General features: G+C 34.2%; 3 protein-coding genes across 3 annotated transcripts; 2 read left to right on the top strand and 1 right to left on the bottom strand.

Annotated features, from left to right (window-relative positions):
- Window positions 1-729: 729 nt before the first annotated feature.
- LOC136805608 (myb/SANT-like DNA-binding domain-containing protein 4) lies at window positions 730-1,786 on the top strand. The gene is made up of 2 exons (XM_067062177.1): window positions 730-1,192; window positions 1,374-1,786. The coding sequence occupies exons 1-2, from the start codon at window positions 793-795 to the stop codon at window positions 1,784-1,786; spliced, it is 813 nt and encodes a 270-aa protein (XP_066918278.1). The 5' UTR covers window positions 730-792.
- A 12,905-nt stretch (window positions 1,787-14,691) lies between these two features.
- Window positions 14,692-21,034, top strand: LOC136805625 (G2/M phase-specific E3 ubiquitin-protein ligase-like). The gene is made up of 5 exons (XM_067062201.1): window positions 14,692-15,850; window positions 17,586-17,842; window positions 18,185-18,318; window positions 19,382-19,656; window positions 19,877-21,034. Exons 1-5 carry the CDS (start codon window positions 14,698-14,700, stop codon window positions 20,143-20,145), a joined length of 2,088 nt encoding a protein of 695 aa, XP_066918302.1. The 5' UTR covers window positions 14,692-14,697; the 3' UTR covers window positions 20,146-21,034.
- A 1,361-nt stretch (window positions 21,035-22,395) lies between these two features.
- On the bottom strand, window positions 22,396-23,664 carry LOC136805597 (uncharacterized). Its single transcript, XM_067062167.1, has one exon. The coding sequence runs from the start codon at window positions 23,662-23,664 to the stop codon at window positions 22,420-22,422; it is 1,245 nt and encodes a 414-aa protein (XP_066918268.1). The 3' UTR covers window positions 22,396-22,419.
- Between the last annotated feature and the right edge of the window lie 225 nt (window positions 23,665-23,889).

The following is a 23,889-nucleotide window of genomic DNA, read 5'->3' as shown; positions in this document are numbered from 1 at the left end:
GCACAACATCCGCCGCCGCCCGCCGCGCATTGCTCTTTTTTTCCTTCTAGTTATTCTAGTGTAAATGGTGCCTTAAATAAAATCGAACGATATTCGTCGAACGATCGAACATTTTTTATTCGATGATAAAAATAAAACAAAAACAAAAATGTACAAAGATGGCTTGTTGGTTCATGGGCAGTTTTGATTTATTTCTTGACAAATTCGACAAATTTGATTACCTCCGTACTTCTTTATCATAGAATATCCACTTGGTTTTGCATGGTAAGTTTCGTTCACTAAAAGAGCACTCCTTCCGCCCGCCCGCCCACTACTTGCAAAAACCTCTCTCATTAATTGACCTTATTTGATACTTGATACCTTCGGTTAAAAGTTAAGGGATGATGAAGATCCTTTCTGTCAACATTCAAACTAATTTTTTTCCATTTAACAGCAAAATATACTTTAAAACCGAAGAACCACTGCTTAGATTGCTTAGATAGATGCGTGCCGCCCCCGCACGGCAATTTGATCAACTTCAGGGCCCGGTTGTTCAAAAAATCGATTAGATTAAATCCCGATTAACGCTAATCGCGATTAAATTTCGATTAGTTAATCGCGGGGATTAACTTCCGTTGTTCGAACGTCAGATTAAGTAATCGCGCGGGAAAACTCTGGGAAAACCCTTTTCGAATGTTCCGTGACGTCATTTTTCAATTTTCGAACGTTCCCTGCGAAACCAAAACAAACAAAAGGAGAAATAAAAAAAACTTTAAAAAACTCATTCAAGAACAATCGAACAATCTATACAAAATGTCAGGAAAAAGACCAAGAAAAACTAACTTCACTGCTGATGAGATCAGGATCATCTTGGAGGAATACGAGGCTAGTCAGAGCACGATTGAAGGAAAGTTCTCCCCTTCAATAACAAACGCTGCTAAACAAGCTCTATGGGAGAACATAACTTTGAAAGTTAATGCCCTCGGTGTTGCAAATAGAAGCACAAAAGACATCGAAACAAAATGGAAAAATCTAAAATCCGATGCAAAAATCACTCACAACGAGTATAAAAGATACGTCAATGGAACTGGTGGTGGCCCACCAACAAAACCCCCAACTGAAGCTCAGCATAAAGTAATTTCACTTTTCGAAGGACGCCCTTCCTTTGAAGGCCTAGATGGTTTTTTCTCCTCATCATTCATTGATGATACAGGTAAAGAAAACTCTTTGTTTCGATTATTCCATTCGTACAAATAATTCTCTTTATGATATTAATTTCACTCAGTCAGGGAAGAACAATGCATGTAATAAGTTTTTCTTTGTTCTTGAACATAACAAAAGAAAAAAAATACCAATAAAATAAATAATATTTTAATCCACCCTTGTCTTTTTAGATATCCAGAGCAACTCGATTTCATTGGATCAACCCGGACCTAGCAGCCAAAATAAACTCATCGAGAATGATGTGATGTTGTTCAGTCCACCCTCTAAAACCAGCCGGAATCCTTCAACAATAAACAAGAAGAAAAACATCTTACAGTCAAAGAAACCCTCAAAGAAAAATAAAACAAGCACCTTAACTATTCAAAGACAATGTCTAATCAAAGAGCTGAACATTCAAAAAGCAAAACTAAAATTTCAGCGTTTGAAAAACAAAGAAGTGTTATTGAAGATAAAAAATGAACGAAGGCATGCTGAGTTGCTCGATCTCCAGAAAGAAAAGGCAGCTTTAGAATTGACCTTAATGAAAACAAACTTTGTTTATGTGGACCCTACCGAAGAAAATATCAACAATAACGAACAATAAATAAAAAACTTGGTATAATATACAGTTAACTTATTTTCCACAGCACACCATTTACCACACTCATTTGTTTTTGACTGTCTCCCTTTTGTTGACAAATAATTTTTGTCGACACTGTTATGACATAGGTTAGTTCCTTTTGTTTAAAAAAAAATCTTTCTTTTGTTTTGAGAGAATTCTTTTGTCTTGAAAACGATTTTTTCTTTTGATAATTTTCGCCTTCTTTTGTTTTGAAAAAAAAATCTTTTGTTTTGAAAAAAATTCTTTTGTTCTGAAAAAATGTTTTGATTAGAGATTGACAAGTGCGACCTGTTCGACGGGTTCGCTAAACAGGTTTAACAAGATCGAACGAACGAAAACATTCGAAAATTCAGAGATTTGTAAACAAATAATATTAGAAAGTTTGAAAAGTGTGTGGTCGGTGTGTTGTGTCGTTTGTAAAATGTAAATTGATAATATTTTTGATAAAGATTTTATGTATTTGAACATGTTTTTTAAAAGAATGTATTTGCAATATGATCGCGTATTGCACCACGATTTTGATCGTCTCCATCATAAGGTTCTGCCTCAAAGTCGTCTGGGTCTTCTTCATCGTCAAATGGGTCTTCATTTAACATAATAGCAATGTTATGAAGGATAAAGCATGTACCAATTATTTGACATGCTTTTATAGGGTCGACTCTCAAACCAAATCGTAACGCAGGAAATCGTGCTTTTAACAAACCAAAGCTTCTTTCGACTGAACTTCTAGCTCTCTTTTGGCATCGGCTGAATCGTCTTTCTCGTGGTGTTACAGGGTTATCATAGGGGGTCAAAAGGTAGCGTGATAAAGCATATCCAGAGTCTCCAATAACCAAGCCATCGTCTATCGAGTTGTTGTTATTATCCAAATGATTTTTGACTGCAGAAACACGATGTGGTTTCTTTGTGTAGGTCTTTGCAGATCTTGTCTGAGAAGATTGGTTAAAAACACAATGCCTTGTCGTGAAAAGCGAAAGCGCATCCGAATGTCCTCATCTGAAAAAGTGTTGTTATGCATAAAATCTTTCAGTCTGTATGTTCTTGGACGTCTTCTTTGCAAATTTCCATATAAAATCATGTTCATGGCGGCCATTTCTCACTTTGTTTTAAGCTTAATCTTTCCTTAATCCACCTCCCGAGCAGGATTAAGTTTTGGGGTGTTTAAGTCTAAGTTAATCTCTTTTTTAATCGTGATATTTTTTGAACAACAGACAAATTTTCGTTAATCGGCGCTAATCGCTATTTAATCCGGACTTAAGCTAATCGGCCGCTAATCCACTTTTGAACAACCGGGCCCAGATTCTAAGTACACAGACTTCGGCTTCCGGTAATTTTGTTGCTGTTCACTGTTAGGGTACACCATTTTAAAACGGCATTTTTCGCAGTCCTAGCTACCAGACCGAGAAAGTTTGCGTGGCTTCAAGCCAAACCATTCAAGGTCATTTTGATAAAATCATCGGTTTGAAGATGTGATTTATATAGCAAATTTTATGGCAAATTTTCGCTTGGGATAGAAGTTAAAGGTACGTGCACAATATAGCAAAACTGCTTCGCTCATAAATTCGCTTCGCAATAAGAGTATTATATTTTTTATATTTCTTTGGTTTGAGCTTTTATTTTGATAAAACAGACACCCAGACATGCTCAAAACTGCTTGTTTGTATATATTCTTTTATATATTCATGGTTCTTGCAGAAAATGTTTTTAAGAAAGCCATGGATAAAAGAGCAAATAAATGGTTTTGAAGAAAAGTTTGAAGAAAAAATAAGACAATTTGAAATATTAAATACTTTGCACACTTCAGTTTCATTTCGTGAATATTTAAAACATAGTAAAAAAGTTTGATAATTTATTCTTATAACCATTTTTTTATGGGAATTCTTTGTAGCGAATTAATTGGCTGACAATCAAGCAAAAACTTTTCATGTTGAGTATGTTTATATTATAAAACCAGAAATGGATAATATTTTGAAAACAGTGATCAAGTTAAAAAATAAAGGAGATTATTTATATAGTACATACAAGGAAATACAATATTCTTAAGATGGAAAAATAAAAGATTACCAAAAGGTGGAGTACACCATGAGCACTGATCTAAGTACTAGTTATCGCATGACATCGAGTGTAATACGAGTAAAATATCGAGTATTGCACGAGAAGTCATGTGATAACTAATTTATTGTCGACTCAAAAGAATTGTCCTGATATAAATTTCTTTTTGTTTTTGTTTTAAAACTTACTTCCGCCTTGCTTCTTTCTTCTGTGTAGTTTCGAATGTTTTTATCCGAAAATCTAATTCGAACGTTAGATTCGAACAATAAAATTCGATATGTTACCGCCGAAAAATATTCACACAAAAACAAAACAGAGAAGCATTTTTGATCATTTTCGATCCAGAAGTTTTGTTTTGAAGAGTTGCAGATTTTTCAGAGATGTATTTGAATGTTTCTAGATTGATAATTCAAAATGCAGATGGTGTACAGTATTGTTTCGATAGAGAAGAAACCCTTCATCATTGGATTGATCAGATTGATAACATTCAGTCTTTTTCTATCTTTTTGTTTTGATGCATGGAAAAGAATCTCAAAAGAATAGCAGAGGAAAGGAGTTCCATGATAGAAATGTATGCTTGTAATAATGGTTAAAGAACAACATTTTTTCAAGAGCAAATCAATTTAGATACTTTCTTGATTATCGTCAAGCTTTTTAAAATGTTTCGAATTTTAGAAGGAAGATGTAATGATTGTTGAGTTGAAAATTCAAGGACGTACCTTGTCGAGAACGAGAATTAGGAGAGAACTTTTATAAAAATCACTCGTCATTTGGTTTAATACAAGACATTTCACTTCCCTTGCTATGTTATGAGAAATCTTATTGGCAAACATTCAAGAATCTCAAGTTTTTTTGTACAGTATAAGCGAATTTTATACCAAAAGCTGAAAATATTGGGGTGGTTTCAAGTAGTTTTATAATTTCTTAATTCATCAGATTTGATTTTAGTGTCTTTTATGGAAGAACTCCAAAAGTAAAAGTTAATCTGAAAATATTTTTGTTGTGTTTTTCCCTTTGACTCCCAAGTTCTTTTCGGCTGTTTTGTTTTGATTTTTCCCTTTTGGAGGGTCATTATTAACTAATTTTGGGGTGATTTTCCCAAAAAACCCAATCTCGTGATCCATATATAGCTAGGCAGATTTTTCCCCGTGATATTCCCGATGCCCGATGATGGGAGAAGAGCCGAACATAAATCTTATTATTCAAGACACGATAAACTTCCACCAAATATTCACAATTGTCCTTTCCCATAAAAAATTCCAAACTTCATTTATCAAGAAAAATTGATTTAAGTTTTGTTTTTGTTGGTATAAATGCTTCTCCTCTAAAGATAAACCAAAACAAAAATGTTTCCTCTCAGAATGAAAGTCGTCATTTCTTTTTCTTTTGTCACTCTTCACCAAATCAAACCAAAAGCAGATGAAAATTCCATCACACAGAGTCTTTGTGAGAATCATACATTGATTGATATTGTTGTGTAATTCTCTCAAATTTACTGATTAAATTGAACCAAAAATGTCCTCAAAAAGATTAGTAATTGCCTGATTATTACCACGCCGTACACACATAATCTAAAGATGTTTTTTCGCTGAAAAAGGCTAAGTTTGTCGCACGCATCACGAAAATCCACGCCGCATACAACCCCTGGTAAAATAATATCGAGATGAACGAGAAGAAAAATCAGCTTCGATCAGAAAACTAGATTTTACTTGATTCCATTTCTTTGTATTTTTTATTTACTAAAAGGGTTGGGATGGTTCAGCTGAACCATTTGAACCCCCTCAGATCCGCCGCTGCTGGACCTATTAGCACAGGAACCCATCAACCAATGTTCATTGATAGACATATTATTTTCTTTTTTGTAGGTTGCCATTCCTGCACTCCACATCAGCCTTGAAACATATCTTAAAATTTTCAACATGCTTGAAGATGAGTGCAGACTGTTAGACATGGAGATCCTTGGCGACCTGGCAGAAAAAGATGAGAATACTGAAATCACACGTGAATATGTTTTGAAAAATGTGGAAATCCTTAAGAAAATCCAAAATCTTGAATTTAATGCCCAAGATTGTCATGACAAAATTTGTCTTGTCCAAGAAGCAATAAGAGTCAATATTTGCAATGACCCTGATGAAGAAGAGAGGTTTATGATGAAAGAATAGACATATTGAATAAAGTACTCTGTAAGAAGGTAAAAAGAGCTATACTGTTGACGCTCTCTAATTCGGCGTTCTACTATTCGATAGGCTCCCTTATTCGATGAAATTTAAAAACCCCATCAACTAGAAACTCTCATAAACAACGCTCCCTTATTTGATAAGCTCCCTTATTCGATGAAAATCGAATTCCCCTTGAAGATCGAATTAGAGAGCGTCGACTGTAATTATATTATAAGAAAACAATTTTTGGGGAATTAACTTTTGTTTTAATTTCCGAAAAACCTTGAAAATGTGAACCAGTGAAATAAAATGTTCTGAAAATTCTTCATACCCCCTAGAAAAATTAAGTTGGTCCGAAAAAGGTCAAAATTGAAAAAAATTATTTCCTAGGAAATTCAATTTTTTGATTTTATTTTCAACCACTAAAAAGCTAGTTCCAAAAAGGTATATTTTCACATTCTTTTCAGCTTGCAGAGATTGACGAATTAGAGAATGAATTGACAATCAATGCCAAATGTGGTCCTTGCTACAGAAAACTTGATGAGGTTCTACAATCGCGGTTGGTGTAAAGACCATGAAAATGCTATTTTTCATGAAATAGACAATTTAGATATAATTACTGTGGAGCAATATAAAAAATTTAGCCTGGAGCTAATTTCCATATCCTGTCAAGTACCTAAGAAATTCATGATGTGAAGTTAGACCAAATTTAATTTAAATCCACTTACAATGTTTAAAACTTTTATCTTTCAGGAAGAAAACATCCGCAAGCTATGTCATAGCATTCCTAAACTAGTTTATGATGAATTTGGTTTGATGGACACCCCTGCCCATAGACGTGCATGTGATATCAGCAAGAGATTTAAAGAATTAATGGATAATTATGGTGTTTGTCATCGACTCATGAACTCATCTGATTATTTCAATGATGAAAAAATTCAGCAGCTAGGTATGTTTTTTTTTTGTGATATCCAGTACGATTGTCTAAATATTATTGGATATCCTCTTTACACATTAAAAGTTCTGTCCTTACCAACCATAATGTCTCTTTGGTTGGTGATTAAAAATAGAAATTAATATTGGAAATTTGTATAGTAAAAGTTCCACTTACCAGGATCCTTGTTTTTTCCTCAGATTCAGCAATCAAAAAGTTCTTCGTGCACTACCGTGATAACTTTAAACAATCAATCACAATCAAACTTCATTTGCTTGAGTGTCACATTCTAAAGTTCATTAAAAAGCGGCGTATTGTGTGGCGGGATACAATAAATTTGAGACGTTTGTAACGATTGACAGGTTCAAACTATAGAATCGAAAAGTAAATAATGACAAGGATTGACTATTTGAAAATATGAAAATTGAAATTATAAAATACTTAAACTGAAATGACGCAAATGAAAATGAGCAAAATGAGACGCACAAAGAAAAAAGGACACATGAACTCGCAAGAAAATAGCACACTGAGAATTCAATAGGAAATGAAATATTGATAAAACCATGTGTCATTTGAGTCTATAAATAAATTTTTACAAAGTGTTTTTGATAAATATGATAAATGATAAAGAAATAAAATCTTACCAAGTTAGCCCAAATAAATATCCCTGAATGAGCTTGAAATTGAAAGCTGAAACTTGAAAATTGAAATTTTATTGAAGTTGAAAATTTGTATGAGAGCTCATCTCTTCCTCACTTCTCTCTCACAGAGAATGATAAAAAAGATTAGAAATCTCAAATACCCGAGAGACTTCATAATGACGTAATCTATTTATAATGGAATTAGTAATTAACTAGAGTATATATAATTTTTTTATTGCACGATTTTTATATGACAATTAAATAAAAATAATTAAAACGAAATTACATATTGGTCTTGGTATGTATGGGGAACAAGGTGCCGAGAGTATTCATCCAGAGTTCAATAGTCTTCGAAAAACATATGCATTTCACAAACCTGCAGAAAAACGAATACAGACCATGGTCGAGCAGCATCTCCTCCGAGTTGCACCAAAAGTTCGGGTAACTGTTCCAATACCTCCAACACGCAAGCGGAAACAAAAACCTGAAGAGTAATATACATATTACTGATTTTAAAGCATTATACAACACAACTAATTTTTACATTGAATATCCTTCACAGTTCCTAGTATTTATAAATATATCTTAAAAAAAGCCACTTTTTATCAAAATTGTACACTTGTTTATAATGTATATATAAAATTTGAATTTGCATTCATAATTATATTTATATTTTTGTTGTACTTACAGTACAAAGTCAAATTCATTTTTTGAAAAGCCTGTTCATGTTATAAATAGTGAATCTTTCTACTTACAAGTTATGCCAATCAATATCATCAAAATTATGACATAGAATCCAGTTGAAAGCTACTAAAAAAGAGATTATTTGATGGAATATAACAGTCAAGTCTGATTTTTTAAAGGAGAAATCAACTATGAAAACTGAAGCTATAACTCCCCCTTAAAAAATATTGGAAATTTTTGATTGGACAGATTTGCAAAAAAACATATTGAGATACTCAAAAAGAAAGGATCTTAGTTGAAAAATTTTGAAATTAATGTTATTGAGAATTTTCAAGACTATTGTTGTTTTTTGGCTGAAAAATTGGAGAATTCTAAAAACTTGAAAATAGAAAATCGAAGATGAGTTTTCGATATTTTGAAATAGAAAATCTATTCAGATCGACTCCAAGAATCAATGTCCCAAAATATAGACCAAAAACTTCCATATTACTCTCCATAGAGAAGCCAAAAGTTTCAAAATTTACAGCCATCAATTTTTCGGCCGATCGCCATTTTGTCTTCTTGTTGAATGTTTTCATTAATAACTCGCGCATGCGCAAACTGAATTTCACCGAGATAACATCCGTGCATTTTGACAAAATTTCATAAGGAACATTTTTGCAAAATTTTATCATCATAGACCCACTACATTGGGTTTTATGACTTTATTGTGAAGACATGCTGTAAAATCCAGCAAAAAACCTTTAAAATCGCAAAAACTTTAAATGGCTGCACATTAAACATATTAGTAAAAGGTTTCAAATAATTCATAAAATCTTTTTTTAATGACATCAGCAAAAATAACGTCATCAATTTTGTTAAATTTGAGACATATTCAGCATGGATTTTACGGATTAAGATTTATACCAAGATAAAAACCGAAAGACAAACTTTTTTCCTTTCAGAAAATGAAAACAGAATTGAAAAAACTTTCTTTGATCAGGTTTAATTGCGATTTTAATAAAGAATACTTTTTGACTGGTCAGCGGTAATCCAAAACTTTGTGATGACGTCATCGCTTTTATGAACTAAAAGGTGTCATCCGTGTTATAGAAAAGGTTTAAGCATGTTAAATAAACTTTTAAACCCTTCATTCACAGTTGTAAGCTGGCTTTCCATCTTATGGTTCAATTAGTTAGGTTTAACTTTCTAGATTCCTTGCTAGGAATAACTGACTTCAGTAGGGACCAAAACTACCCTTTTCGGTGTTCCAAAACACCTTTTGACTTTCTTTTTAGACCTCAACGAGTTAAAAAACCCTCCACATAACTATAAAATTAGCTTCATAATTTAATAAAGTCATTAGTTTGAAACACTTTAAAACGTCGTTACAATGCCAAAGGTTTCGAATTCCCAGTCGAAGACTCCGAATATGCAGACGACACTGCAGTACTTTTCGAATCTCGCGAGACTTTGGCTGAGTACTCACCGCTACTTGTTGAACATTTCGATCTTTTCGGTATGGAAATCCATAAAGGTGACCTAGAACATCCAGACAAACCTGCGAAAACGGAAGTTCTATTCGTATCCGCTCCTGAGAAATCTTACCGAAACGCTGCCACTTTTGATGATACTGATCTTTCAAATATCAATATTGGTGGAAGTTATTTCTTCCCTGTAGTTGAAAATTTCTGTTACCTCGGCACCATGATTACCCGCGACTGTAAAGATAGCGAAGATGTATGTTGTCGAATCAAAAAAACAGGTAATGCCTTTGGTGCATTACGTAGTTCTTTATTCTCAAACCCATCGATAACGTATGAAGCCAAAGGTGCTGCCTATTGTATTCTCATCCTTCCCATTCTTCTGTATGGTGCAGAATCTTGGTGTTTAACGGAAAATCTTTATAATCAATTACGAACATTTCATCATAGATGTGCTCGTTCAATGCACCGAATAAATCGTCGACACGTTTATTTACACCGGATAAGTAGTAATGAGTTGCTTGAAAATTTAAATATCCATTCGATTGATGTTTATATTACAAAAAGGCAATTGTCGTGGCTCGGCCACGTGTCTAGAATGTCTTTTGAAAGAATGCCGAGGAAATTTTTATCTTCGTGGGTCAAAAATCGTAGACCAAGGGGTGCACCTGAATTTACTTTTGGGCGTGGAATGTATAAAGCACTTCGTCGTGCTAATATCAGTAAAGATAATTGGTTTGTTTTGGCGCAAGATCGTTGTGAATGGCGTAGAATGATTAATAGTTTTACATAATGTCTATTTTTTAGTGCTATATTGTTTTGCTTTATTACGCGTAGTAATTTCCTAGAGATATTTTATTTAATATTTAATTTTTCTAGGCCAATTCCTAATGATCTAGGATGGTTCACTCTCTCTCTCTCTCACTTTAAAACGATTCGTAATAGAAAATAAGATTTTTCCATAAACTTCACATTACATATTAAATGCCCATTAATTTCATTCCGTGGTTTTGTTAGCAATTTCTCGAGTTACATCAATTAAAAAACTTAGGGATGGATAGCATATGAACAAATCATATTTCATCACCAAAAATTGTTTTTATGCAATAAGTTAAAAATGCCTAAAACTCACGAATTCGGACACTTTTGGATGAACAAATTTTTGATAATCTTGTAAGAGTGTGAATAAGACTTCCTGAACAAATCGATATTTCTTCGTTTTGCTCGCCTAACCCTAAAGAAAAAAGTCTAACAAAAAAATCGAAACAGACTGTATTAGATAAAATTGTACAACTTACTTGGATTTTGGTGAAAATGAGGTATTATAACTAAAAAGGTTGAAATCACCCAACACTTTTAACTTTTTGGAAATGACATACTAAAATAAATTGTCATTTCAAATTTCAACTTCTTAGGCGGTTATTTGGTCCCTAGGGACCAATTTTAGGGAAAATATGTTACTGAAACAAATTCTTTTATATGAACAAAAAAGTGCTCATTTTCTAAATTTTATCTCGAGAACTAGAACTCATCATTCAGTGATAGATAATAGCTTTATTGTACATGAAAAATTACTCACCAAATGTTGAAATCCCGAGATTCTGAAATGCTTAGCTTGGCGGCTAACACTAAAATCAACCCTAATTTCCATCCCTCGTCAAAAGGAAACAAAAAATAAAATTTTGTCTCCTTGATTAGGACCATGATTAGGGTAATCTTTCCATGGTCCAAAAGTAGTCTCCATTTCTAGGTCGAGTAGTCATTATTCATGGTATGGTAGTCATTATTCACGGAGAGTTGCTATTATTCTGTCTTAAATGGAAGACAGAATAATTCCGTGAATAATAGCTACCATACAAATGAATTATGACTATTTAATAGTCTCCATTTCTTTTTCCATGAATAATGACTACTAAAAAAAATTTTTCGAAAAAAATAAAAAGAAATAATAGCTACTCAAATTTTCGATTAGGGTTAATAGAAATAATGACTTCTTTCAATTTTAGTAGTCATGATTCTTACTATCTTGTAATTATCGGACAAAAAGTATATATCGGACACTTAGGACACTTAGGGATTTTCCCGGACCAAATCGTAAAATAACGTCCGATCGGACACCAAACCCTAAAGTAGTTATTGTTTGTGCAAACAAAACTATAGCTATTTTAGGTTTTGTCACTAAACCCTAGAGTAGTCATAATTTCTATATCAAAAATCATATCTATTTAAGGTTTATAGAAAAAAACACCAAAAAAGTAAAAACCCATCTAAAAGAAATTATGATCACTTTAGGGTTTGCAAGAATTAACCCTAAAATAGTTTCAAAATAGTTTTCATTCCTTGAAAGAAATTATGACTACTTTAGGGTTTACATACAAACCCTAAAATAGCTATCATTTATATTGCAAAAATTATGACTATTATAGGGTTTGGTGTTAAGAAAAGATTTAAGATTATGTAAGTCCAACAACATCATCGTCAGTTGTATTTTATTTGGCCGACAATATCATTATATCAAATGGATTGAACGCACGAAAAACAAAATTAGGGAGGAGTTTGGCAATGAAGTAGAAGACCCAAAGCTGATGAAGTCTATTGTCACTGAGCCTGGTAAGATTTTTTTAATAAATTGATTCCTCAATCAACTCTATTAACAGTGGAAATAATCAGACTTTTTTCCCTTTAGATATTGTTGCACATTTGTTATTTCCATGTTTTGTTTAAATAACCCTAAATGGTGGAAATAATGACTACTATTTTCATCAAATATTAATATCACTTCAACTTGATAATTTTTTACAATGAACCTTAAAAATTGGAATTAACAACTTCTATTCTCATGCTATATTTACATTAATTTCAAGATGACGAAGAAGCCCTATTTAACACCGAACAAGAAGAAGAAAGCAATCCTGACAAAGGTTTGAATATTTTTCAAGAGTTTTTCTTATTTGTCTTTTTTACCTTAAGTGGATTAATTTTGGCGTGGATTTAATTTGGCGATCGGCAAAAATGCAACTTTTGGCGAGGATTTAATTTGGAGAATGACCAATTTTATGAATTTTGGCGGGGATTTAATTTGGTTAATTGGGCAACTCATGCAACTGATAGGCCAATAAAACTTCTTTTGACTGTTACCTTGACTTTATTTAGAGCCTCAACAATCTCAAACAGCACCCGGAGAAAATGTTGACTTTGGCATTGTTTCATCTAGAAAAGGTAAACAGTCGATTTTACTATTTCTTATTAGGAATAAGAAATAAAAGATATTTGCATTGTTTTTCATTGGAACCTGGTTTCTGGTTCTATGCTGAACTGTGTACTTTGAATATTTCTAGAACCACAACCTTGTCCACCGTCAGAAAAGGAAGAAAATTCAAAGACAGTGAAAGATGTAGACCTTTGTAACGGAGGTTTGGTTCTTTAAATTAACCGATTTCATTTAGTAATGAAGAATGTTTTTGTATTTCTCTGAATTTTCTTATGCTTCTTTGACATTTAGACATAAAGCAGATCAATATCTTTTTGTTTAAACCTGATTATTTCCTACCTGTTAATGAAGTTGTCTTTGTACTTTTGCTTTTTGATGAACTGTGTACTTTAAATATTTCTAGAACCACAACCATGTCCACCGTCAGAAAAGGGAGAAAGTTCAAAAACAGTGAAAGATGTAGACCTTTGTAACGGAAGTTTGGTTCTTTTAATTAACCAATTTCATTTAGTAGTGGAGAATATTTTTGCTTTTCTCTGAACTTTCTTATCTTTTTTTGACATTAAGATATAAAGGAGATCAATATCTCTTCGTGTTTAAACCTGATTATTTCCTACCTGTTGATGAAGTTTGTCTTTGTACTTTCTTTAGAACCATCAGAACCATCATGTCAACTATCAGAAAAGAAAGCCAATTCAAAAACTGTAGACAATCCAGTTATTTCTGATGGAGGTGTGATTCTTTCAATTTACTCATTTATCTTTTAAAGAAGAAATGGTTAGTCATGACTAGACATAGCTGATTTAACTTGTATTCGTTCATATCAACTGTCATTCTTATTTTAACAACCCTTAATTTCGTAAATTATTTTAACTTTATTGGCGTATCTTTCATGTTTGCACACACACATAGGTTTTTAAAAATACATAAGTATATATGTATTCATGTATTCATTGAAAGTATTTTATTTATTTTTCATTTAGTTGAGATATTGTACCACGGAAATAACATAATGCTATACGACACCATCCCAGGTAAAAGTTATTTCAAGATTGATGTATTAATTAAAGTATAAAATGAGTTCTGATTAATTGAAAACCATTAAATGTGGGACATGGCGTATCTCATGAAAACGGCTATTGATAAATAAGAAGATAGATTGTTGGTTTAATATTTATTTTTTTCCATAAATTAAATTCAGGTATCTGGAAAGAAGATGGAGAATTGGTGCCTGATCCTCCCAGAGGTACTTCGTACATAAGATATTGTAATTTGTAACATAAGTCACTGCTAAAAATGAGACGAAAAATTACCTTTATGCATTGTCACGTGAAATCATATCAAAATAATTTTCTTTCAGTACCGATCCGTATGGAAGCCGAGAAGTGCCATCGAGATTTCAATATTTGCTGCGCGATTTCAAAGTTTGCTGCGCAATTTCAAAGTTTGCTGCGCGATTTCAATATTTGCTGCGCGATTTCAATATTTGCTGCACGATTTCAATATTTGCTGCGCTGTTTCAATCCATTGCTGCACGATTTCATTATTAGCTGCGCTGTTTCAATATTTCCTGCGCGATTTCAAAGTTTCCTCTGCGCGATTTCATTATTAGCCTGTGCTGTTTCAATATTAGCTGGGCGATTTCAGTATTTGGTGTGTATCGCCCCGGGTTTTCCTTGCGGTTTCCAGCCTAATGTAGTAATGAATGTACCTTTGGGCGATGTTAAAAAAACAGAGCTAAAATTCAATATGGCCGACCCATGGTGTGGAAAGTGTGGTAAAAACCTGATGAATCAGCTATTTTGCACAAATTGTGGAAACAAAGCCTCGTCAAAAGAAGAAGATGACAGTGGAAATAAATCAGAAGTTATGAATTACAGTTTTTTCAAAACTAAAAAGGCTTCAGAAAGACGAGTTGGAGTAGCCAAAAAGATCACAACCAGGCAGAAGAAACTTCAACAACAAAGCTCATCATCATCAACATCAGCAACAGAGGAAGTACAAATTAACGTTGGGATTATTGAAGAGAACAAAAGTGAAACTCTTACTAAAAGGAGAGGATCGAGGATCCCTGTCACAGTATATAAAGGAGATGGCAGAGAAGAAGTGTTAGCTAAGTCTCTGAAGAAACTTGGAGAACATGACCAGTTCTTTTGCAGATATGACACATACCAACTGTGTTATCCTGATTGTTCCATGGCATTCAGAATTCCAGGTTCTTCTAATATTCCCTTTACAGTGGAAGGATACAAACTTAAACTGGGAAAACCATATTCGAAAATAGAACTATTTGTCTGTCTGGCGGTAAGTTTGCTAGAACAACCTATAGACAGTGATCCGGATCTGGATAAAAAGAGCACTCTGAATGGTCTGAAGATGGATGAAGAGGCAGGACCCTCTTTTTCAAAGGAAGTAATATCAGTCTCTGATGAAGATGATGATAAGACCAAAACAATTGCTGATGAGAGACCCAACAAGTCTAGAGTTGGTTCATGCCCAGTTTGTTCTCAGTCAATTCCAATTGACGATCTGCAACAACATGCAAATGATTGCTTAAATAAATCACCATTAATGGAACTGCAAGGCCATCTGCCAGCACCTGAAGATCTTGTCGATCACACACAGACAATGTTTGAAAAAGATTTGGATGGAAAAAGAACTTTTGAACCAAGAAATCAAAGTGACTATATAAGGGAGGTCCAAAAGGCTCTTGTGAAATGTGTTTTAATTGAAAACCCAACTATTGATTTGTTCGTTAGAAGGGGATTTGAGTTTGATGACTTTGCTAGGTATTTCAACAAGTCCTGGAACAAAAAAGAAATTGGACATATAATCAAGATCAATTACCTTGGAATAGAGGTTGGTGTTGACGATGGTGGCGTTTCTCGAGAGTTTTACTCAGGTATTGTGTACATCATTATTTTTATACCGTAAATTACCCTAATCTTGACACCCTCATCCTTAAGTCGACAGTCAAAATAAAAAGGACTTATTGAAATATGTGAAGTGTTTAAAATGACATTTTTATTCAAAAAAAAAATACTGACATAATTATTACGCTATCAGACTATGAAACAATAATCTATAAAATATTATTTTACTTTGTATCATTTAGGGTAATTTACGGTACAGTGAGTGGTCCTAAATCCGACAGCCCTGCCTAATTCCGACCCTCCAAATAACTGATATGAAAAAAATTTTATGTTTACAAACATTCCCTCTTCAAGTTGAACGATAAACTATTGCAAAGAACTCTCGAAACAAAACATCCAACAAGATGGCTTTAATGTCAAGATGTCGATTGTCATGATGTGATCAAAAAAGTGTGACTCGTAAAAATAATTATTAGTAATTAAATAATTACCTTTTATTCTGAATCCATTATTTGTGTTTTAAAAAACGTTAACAAATGTTATTTGATTTAATGGGTTCAATGTATCAAATCTCCCAGTTTAGTTGACACTTTGGTATCTTTGTTACGTCACAGCGAAAGGTTTGTTTATATTTTAGTTAACATCTTTGAAAGATCCCATCGGAATTAGGCAGGGCTGTCGGATTTAGGACCACTCACGGTACTTTGTCATGAAGTAGAGTAGAGTCTTCTATGTTGCAAAAAAGGCTCCTGTTTGCGGAAGAGTAAAAGTAGCGTAACAAATGCCCTGTCCAAGAAGTGGGATAACCAGTTGCTCGACAGCCATTTGTTTGACACCAGTTACTCAATATTAGGTTGCTTAATTAACAACTAGTTGATCACTTTATTCCTGTAGAATTTTAAAGACACGATGGAAAGTTTAGATAAAGAAGCTATGTAACATAGGAAACAAATTTGATGTAGATTTAAAAAATCTGGTGTCTACCATGTGATTTTTGAAAAACCAGTTACTACACTGTATTAACTGGTATATTAAGGGTGGTGCTTGATCATTTTTGTATATGTATATAGTAACTGCAAATATTGTGAAACTTGCGAAAAATGGCAAGATCAAGAAAAAATTTTGTGGATTTAAACTTAATTTTTTAAGAATTTTTTTTGAAATCTTCCTCAATTATTAGAATTTTTTTTTGAAAATTTTTGACTTCTCTCCAATAGATCAAGTGTATTTTGCAATACGAATTTGATTCAACAAAACGATTATCCAGAAATCTTTTTACAAAAAAAAAATTTGTTGAGATTTTGAAAAAAATTGGAATTTGACTAGATAAAATGGCCAGAAAAGGGTGATATACACAAAATTTTGCCTAAAAACTAGTTACTAAACTAGTCACTACCCTGGTGTAGTAACTGGTAGGGTGGTGGTGTCCAAATTTTTTTGTCAAAATACCAGTGGTATCAATACACATGGTATCGTGTAGTAACTGGTTGACCCCCCCTGTTTCTGTAAAAAGGTTTATTAGAATTTTGGATTTTGGTTCACCGAAAAGTACACCAAAACTTAAAATTTCTATGGGACATGTCTCTAGAACGGTTTGAACCCCACAGGGAAGGATCAGCATTGGTGAACTTTTCTTGTCCGTTCTCAGAAAGTTTCCTGTCCTTGTTTCCCTTACCAACCATTCCATCATTCCCATCATTCGGCCTCAAGTTTCGCATTTCCACACTATTCATATTCAGTATACGCAACCTTTTCTACCTTTAGAAGCCTTCTCTCAAGTAATGCAACGATGTTTCCGACCTGTTGATCCTAAAAATCAACAATTGGGATTCGAACCAGCTCTTCGCTATGTTAGTGCAACTGATGGTACTCTTGAGGCTATCGGCCATCTATTTGTTGCATCCTTAGTCCACAATGGTCCTGGGCCCAACTTTTTTGCACCCTGGGTTTTCCAATATATCAGCGGTGGTTTGGAGAATGTCATTTTACCTGAAGATATCGGTGACTCACTTTACAAAAAGGTATGAATACTTTTCATTGTATATAAACATTTCCTTGTAAACATTTTCGTCATTTTTAACCCTCAAGTACCGAAACCCTGATTGAGGTGTGAAATTTTCTGACATTTAAAAAGTACTATTATAATCAGCATGAAGACACCTCTCTCATGGGGATCACTATGCTTTGAAAGTGATGGTGAAGTTATGGTGCCCTTCCTGTGGAGGTATGAAAAAGGTGCTATTGGCATGGTCATTTTGTTTTAACTCTTAATTGGAGTGTTCCATTACAGGCTTTTGGTTAAGATACTCAGCACACAGTTTTACAGTGATTTAAAGAGAGGACATGTTGTTCCCTTGCTTTAGATATACCATGCCAAGACTGACGAAGAAATGATGTCCCTTGTTGAATCAGATGAGGGCTATGATATGCTTGAAGCTATTGGTTACAGTGGTAGTACAAGGACAATTGGAATTCTTTCTCAACCAAAGATACTAAGGTATGTGCTGGTAATTATATGGAACGTTGCGAAATTACGAAGCAAATTCATGCAAGTATATTCATGGGCGTTAATAAAAAAAACCTACCTGGCTCGAGGGGTCCCCCTATCACACTATTAGTCCGGCGGCGATCCAGGATCACCCTTACAATTAGTAAATATGGGTTTTTATTTTATTTTCCCATCATATGGTCCCTTGGGACCCCAAAACCAGTTTTTGCCAAGCTGGCAAAGCTGGGGAAAATTTTTTATGGGGGCTTGAAGGGGGTAGGGTCATTTTAGCCTGGGGGTCCTTAGAAAGTCGATTTTTGAAGTTCTCATTTAGCTAAAACTGATTGTGCCATCAGATAGAGCTTGAAGAGTAGATCTGAAAATGGGGTAATTTGTCTCATTTAGTGGACTTAGGCCCCCGGAATTGGTCGATACGTCTTCAAAAATGCAATATTTTGTGCTGAAGTTCTCATTTAGCTAAAACTGATTGTGCCATCAGATAGAGCTTGAAGAGTAGATCTGAAAATGGGGTAATTTGTCTCATTTAGTGGACTTAGGCCCCCGGAATTGGTCGATACGTCTTCAAAAATGCAATATTTTGTGCTGACGTCAGCATTTTTGAGAGAATTTTCAGCAAAAGATTCCACTTTTAACAGATGCGTCTCGAAGAGTACTATCGATTAGAGGGGTCATTTATAGGGTTTCCTAGGCTAGATCATGAGATATTAGAGTTTGAAATTTTGCTGACTCAGCAGAAAAGGGCAAAAAACGTTGAAAAACGCTATCTGATGGCACAATCAGTTTTAGCTAAATGAGAACTTCAAAAATCGACTTTCTAAAGACCCCCAGGCTAAAATGACCCTACCCCCTTCAAGCCCCCATAAAAAAATTTCCCCAGCTTTGCCACATTGGCAAAAACTGGTTTTGGGGTCCCAAGGGACCATATAATGAGAAAATAATATAAAAACCCATATTTACTACTTGTAAGGGTTGATGCAAAAAGGCCCTTTTCGCCGCCGGACTATATGTAAACCACTGTAAATTTATAAGGATTTCTTGTTTTCTTTGATAGGTCCATATTCATGAAAGAAAAAAGTGGAATGTTAAACATACTGAATGATTTATCAAGAGGCATGCAATATTACAACGCACTTGCGGTTATAAGAGATCATGTGACATTGTTTGGACCATGCTTTACACCCAGTAATTTACTGTCATGGGAATTTGATATTATATCAACAATGCTTTTTCCACAATACGACGAGACAGATGGATCGAACAAACGGTTTCTGGAAATCAACACCTACAAATCATTCCTTGATTTTATAGCTTTGAGTTTCAAAGATGGTATGTAGTATTTTCACTATGTCCTAAACCCGATATATAAGAACAATTAGATTTACTTTATTTGTGGGTCTTGGGTTGAAAAGCCTTTAGAACACTCGTTGCCCGATCGAGCTCTTTGCACAACTTGTGCACATTGAACACCTTTTCATGATATGCTAGTCGGGATCTCTCTAAGCTCAGCTTCCAATGAAATTTACTCAAAAAATTATTTCATCCTTAGAAAACTGTGAACTACCATCGCCAATTTTAATGAAATTCTTGACCGGATGTGAGACCGTCCCACCTCTTGGCATCCCTACGAAGCAATTCAAAGTTTATTTCAAGCATGAATGTCAGCCATCCGATGAAGGCAAGCCTTGTGCATGCTTACCTCAAGTAAGTACTTGTGCTTTTTGGGTTAAGCTACCCATCCACATCTCCGACGAAGATAACATGTGCCAGTCGTTCGTTAAAGCAGTCAAAGAGGGAGTAGGATTTCAGCTTGCGTAAATGGAAGGTGACAATTTTGGTCGTTGATATTTCCCATCATATGTTTATGGATCATGTGTTTCTTTTCTTTTTGATTAACTTTTGTTGAAATTTGTTGATCATGTGGCATTGGATAAAGCAAGCCCTTAATCGATTGCTTCATTGCATTCATTGCATTCATTCATTTTTAAACCTGTAAATATTGTATTATTTTGTGAAATCTATTGTGTGCTTTCTAGACAATTTAACTTCTTTGAAATCAAACTAGTCACGCTTTTCACGGACAGGGTTAAACGCTAGTATACTGCCTTCAAATCTAGAATATTTACAAGTCTACAAATTTTTAGGTGATTTTTCATTTCATCTCAATTTTGAGTTACAAGAAGATTTATTTATCAATGGTCTTCATGACTCTGATTTTAGTATTTATTAGTTTTTAGTATTTAAGTCCGCTTTGCAACTTCTTTTTTTTTCATTTGTAATTTTGTTTTAATGTATGACATACATTGTCTTCTTTTGAACGCGTACAAAAAATTTCAAGGTTTACTCCCTAGACTTGAAAGACCTTCTACGCCCCCTTCAAAATACTTTAAGGGTTTTGACTGAAAGAAAGTGAGCATCGTCCAGATTCGTGCTATTTCAGACCCTAAAAAAGGATTTTTGCTGATTTGATCTCATTTCAAAATTTATTCCCGACAACTTTTGTTGCTTAAGGTATCTCGTTTTACGTGTTCCTTACTACCCTGCGACACGGTGCAAAAGCAAACCTTTGTTTAGTTGCTGTTCCTATTTTTTATTCTTTTGAAAACATAGTGTACTTTTTTATTTTTTGATTAGATTTTTGTACACTTTTTTAAAATCGGAAAACTGGCTTACACTTCATTTTACACTCGACTTAATTTTCATATAACACATTTTGCGTCCTTCCATTATGAAATTGTGTTCAATTGATACAGTCGTCGTTCTCTAATTCGACGTTCTAATTTTCAGTGTTCAAAGTTCTTCCGTCTCAACGTCTTAAAATTAAGTAAATTTGAGAAAATTCTCGCCAAATCTGTGGCATAAACTGGTGTAATATCGATTTCCGTCCGAGATGAAAAACTTTAATTTGACCACTGAATTTTGAAACTCTCGTTTTCAAACCAAGTCTTGTTCCCGTGGACCAACGATGTAAAAATAATAGATAACCAACTACCTCTAGAAGGCACTTCTCCCAAGAGAACAACCATTGTTTTCCTATTGAAATGAGCACTCAATTAAAAAGCTCTGTGTGCAGTGCGTGTTATGCTTTTAGCTAGATTTTGACACACTTTTTGACATCCACTGAATTGATATAAAATTTGAATTGCTATTTACTGCAAATTTTGGAATTTTTTTCAAAAGATAAAGGTACCAATCTTTAGACAAATTGACTACGGATCGGCCTGATACCACTTAATCTTCATCTGGATAAATAAACGCTCATAAAATGCTGTTATCTGAAAAATATATGTGTGATTTGAAATGCGATATCTCGCGTATGAAAAGTGCATGAAGGTTGCACGATACAAAATAAACAGATGAATGTTTACAGAACAATAATCTAATTAAAAAATTCCTTCTGTGAAGCTGCCTAGAGGAAAATACACTTTTTCTAACCCAAATTTTGGAAAAATATACATCACGTGATCGATTTTGTCCAAAAGAAGGTTGCAAATGAAGCAAGTTTTTATTTAATTGCACTTTTTACGATGCAAAATGTCATTAATATTTTTACAACCGTAACACGGATGTTTTTTGAGAATCAAGGCAAGTTGGTTATCTATTATTTTTACATCGTTGCGTGGACTGTCTTTTTTATAAGGATTATTTAAGCTGTAATCATTGAATTTGAGCCCGAAGGGCTAGAAGCGAAACACTTTTGGTGGGATTTGAAGCCGGTGAATGCTATAGAACGAATGAGGCAACAGAGAGGGAACTGTTGACAACATTTTCCAGAAATTAATAAGCATGGGGGCAGGGTGGAAGAAGAATATCCCGGGTGGAAAATTTTCGAAAAATTAATAAGCCTCCCACGCCTGTCTATTGGAGACTCAAGAGTAACAGATTCAATGTTCTATGCTCAAATTCTATGCTTCTTTGCGGGGTAAAACTTGTGGTGTGTTTAGGGAGTTAAAATTTATTTGAGATTTGAATTTATTCAATCAATTATCAAAAAGGTACCTCCGAAGATACCACAATTGTTTAAAATTGAGTACAACGATGAAATATTCTAATCTTTTTGTGGTCAATTTTTCCATGCTTTATTAAAATTTATTAAAGTACATATTGCATGATTGTTATGTACAGCAGTCTCGCTTCTCGCCAATTTTTTGGAGGAAATTCAAGTCCAAGTTCCCTGACGATGTAAAAAAAAAACTCTCCTGTGCATTCAGGACTTTCTTCTTCAATACGGGATGCCTCCCTAAAGACGTCTTCTTCCCTTAACACGGAAGCTATATCATTGTTCGAGATTTGCAGCCCACAATCTTCGAAATCTCTTGTTTCTGGTAGAAAGTAGAGTTCGTCTGGTACTCCTGCAACTTCACAATTATTTGAATGTCGGATGTAATGGTTATTCCACTCATCCTTTACCGTATCTAATTCTTTTTGTAGAAAACCAGAGTATACTAACCAAATGAAAGCTTTTTGAATCTCGTTATTTGGATTTAAATATCCCTCGTCAACTAAATCTTTAAAATAGTCAATGACCCAATTAGTAAACCCCCTCCGCTGATGTGACCACCAGTTCTCGATTCTCTGATTTCTTATCGACTGACCATATTTGTGTGCATTGGTATCTCCATGAAAGTAACTTTGTATCGATGCTGTGATACCATTTTCAGTACCGCAATCTGTATGGACTATTCTTGGGCATAGGTTCAATGTTTGAACCGTTTGTAGAAAGTGACTGGCTGGAATAACTGGATTATTATTAGATTTACATACTTTCAACCATAAAATTTTTCTTGAAAATCCGTCTATGCATCCATGAATAGGTAGGCCATATGGCTTTAATTTATCATAGCCATCGATGTGCCAGGCCCAGTTAGGGCCCTGGGAACGGTATACCCTCCTTATTAATCTTCTTTTTCTCCTTTCTTCTGTCCCATCAGGATCAACATCCTTTAATATCCGCATTACGGTATCTCGTGGAACGGTTAGACTATAACTTGTTCGAAGTTTGTTCCACATACCACGATAACCCAGTTGTGAGGAAGGGCCTTCAATTTCTCTCTCAATAATTGTTCTTATCTGTCCCTCGTTAACATTAACATCCTTCTTTTTGAGACCGTATTCACCGAGTCTTCTTTTTAGTGTTCTCAAGCTCATTTGAATTCCATGATTAACATTGAGGAAGAGGAGGATTGATTCGTAAACAAAGCCTCGATGGAAGTAGTATTCTATGATCTCCTTTTCTCCACTTAATTGTTCGATTCGTGTTGGAGCTTTCCTTTCACCACAAATGCCACAAAATACATCAGCCTCGAGCAATGCTTGTCCACACTGCCCACAAAACATGGCACTAAATTAAAAGAAAAAATACCATCTAGTAGTCATGATGAAAACAAACAGCATGCTTTCGACGAAATTAATTAACATTCTTCAAAAGTATGTCTCATTCAAGAAATCTGATACTTAATTTAAACTTTGAAATCGCGCAGTAAATATTGAAATCGCGCAGCAAACTTTGAAATCGCGCAGCTAATATTGAAATCACGCAGCAAACATTGAAATTGTGCAGCA

This window comes from Clytia hemisphaerica, unplaced genomic scaffold (genome assembly GCF_902728285.1).
Source record: "Clytia hemisphaerica strain Z4C2 unplaced genomic scaffold, Clytia hemisphaerica genome assembly, whole genome shotgun sequence".
Lineage (NCBI taxonomy): Eukaryota > Metazoa > Cnidaria > Hydrozoa > Leptothecata > Clytiidae > Clytia > Clytia hemisphaerica.
This window is presented reverse-complemented; position numbering and strand designations above follow the sequence as displayed.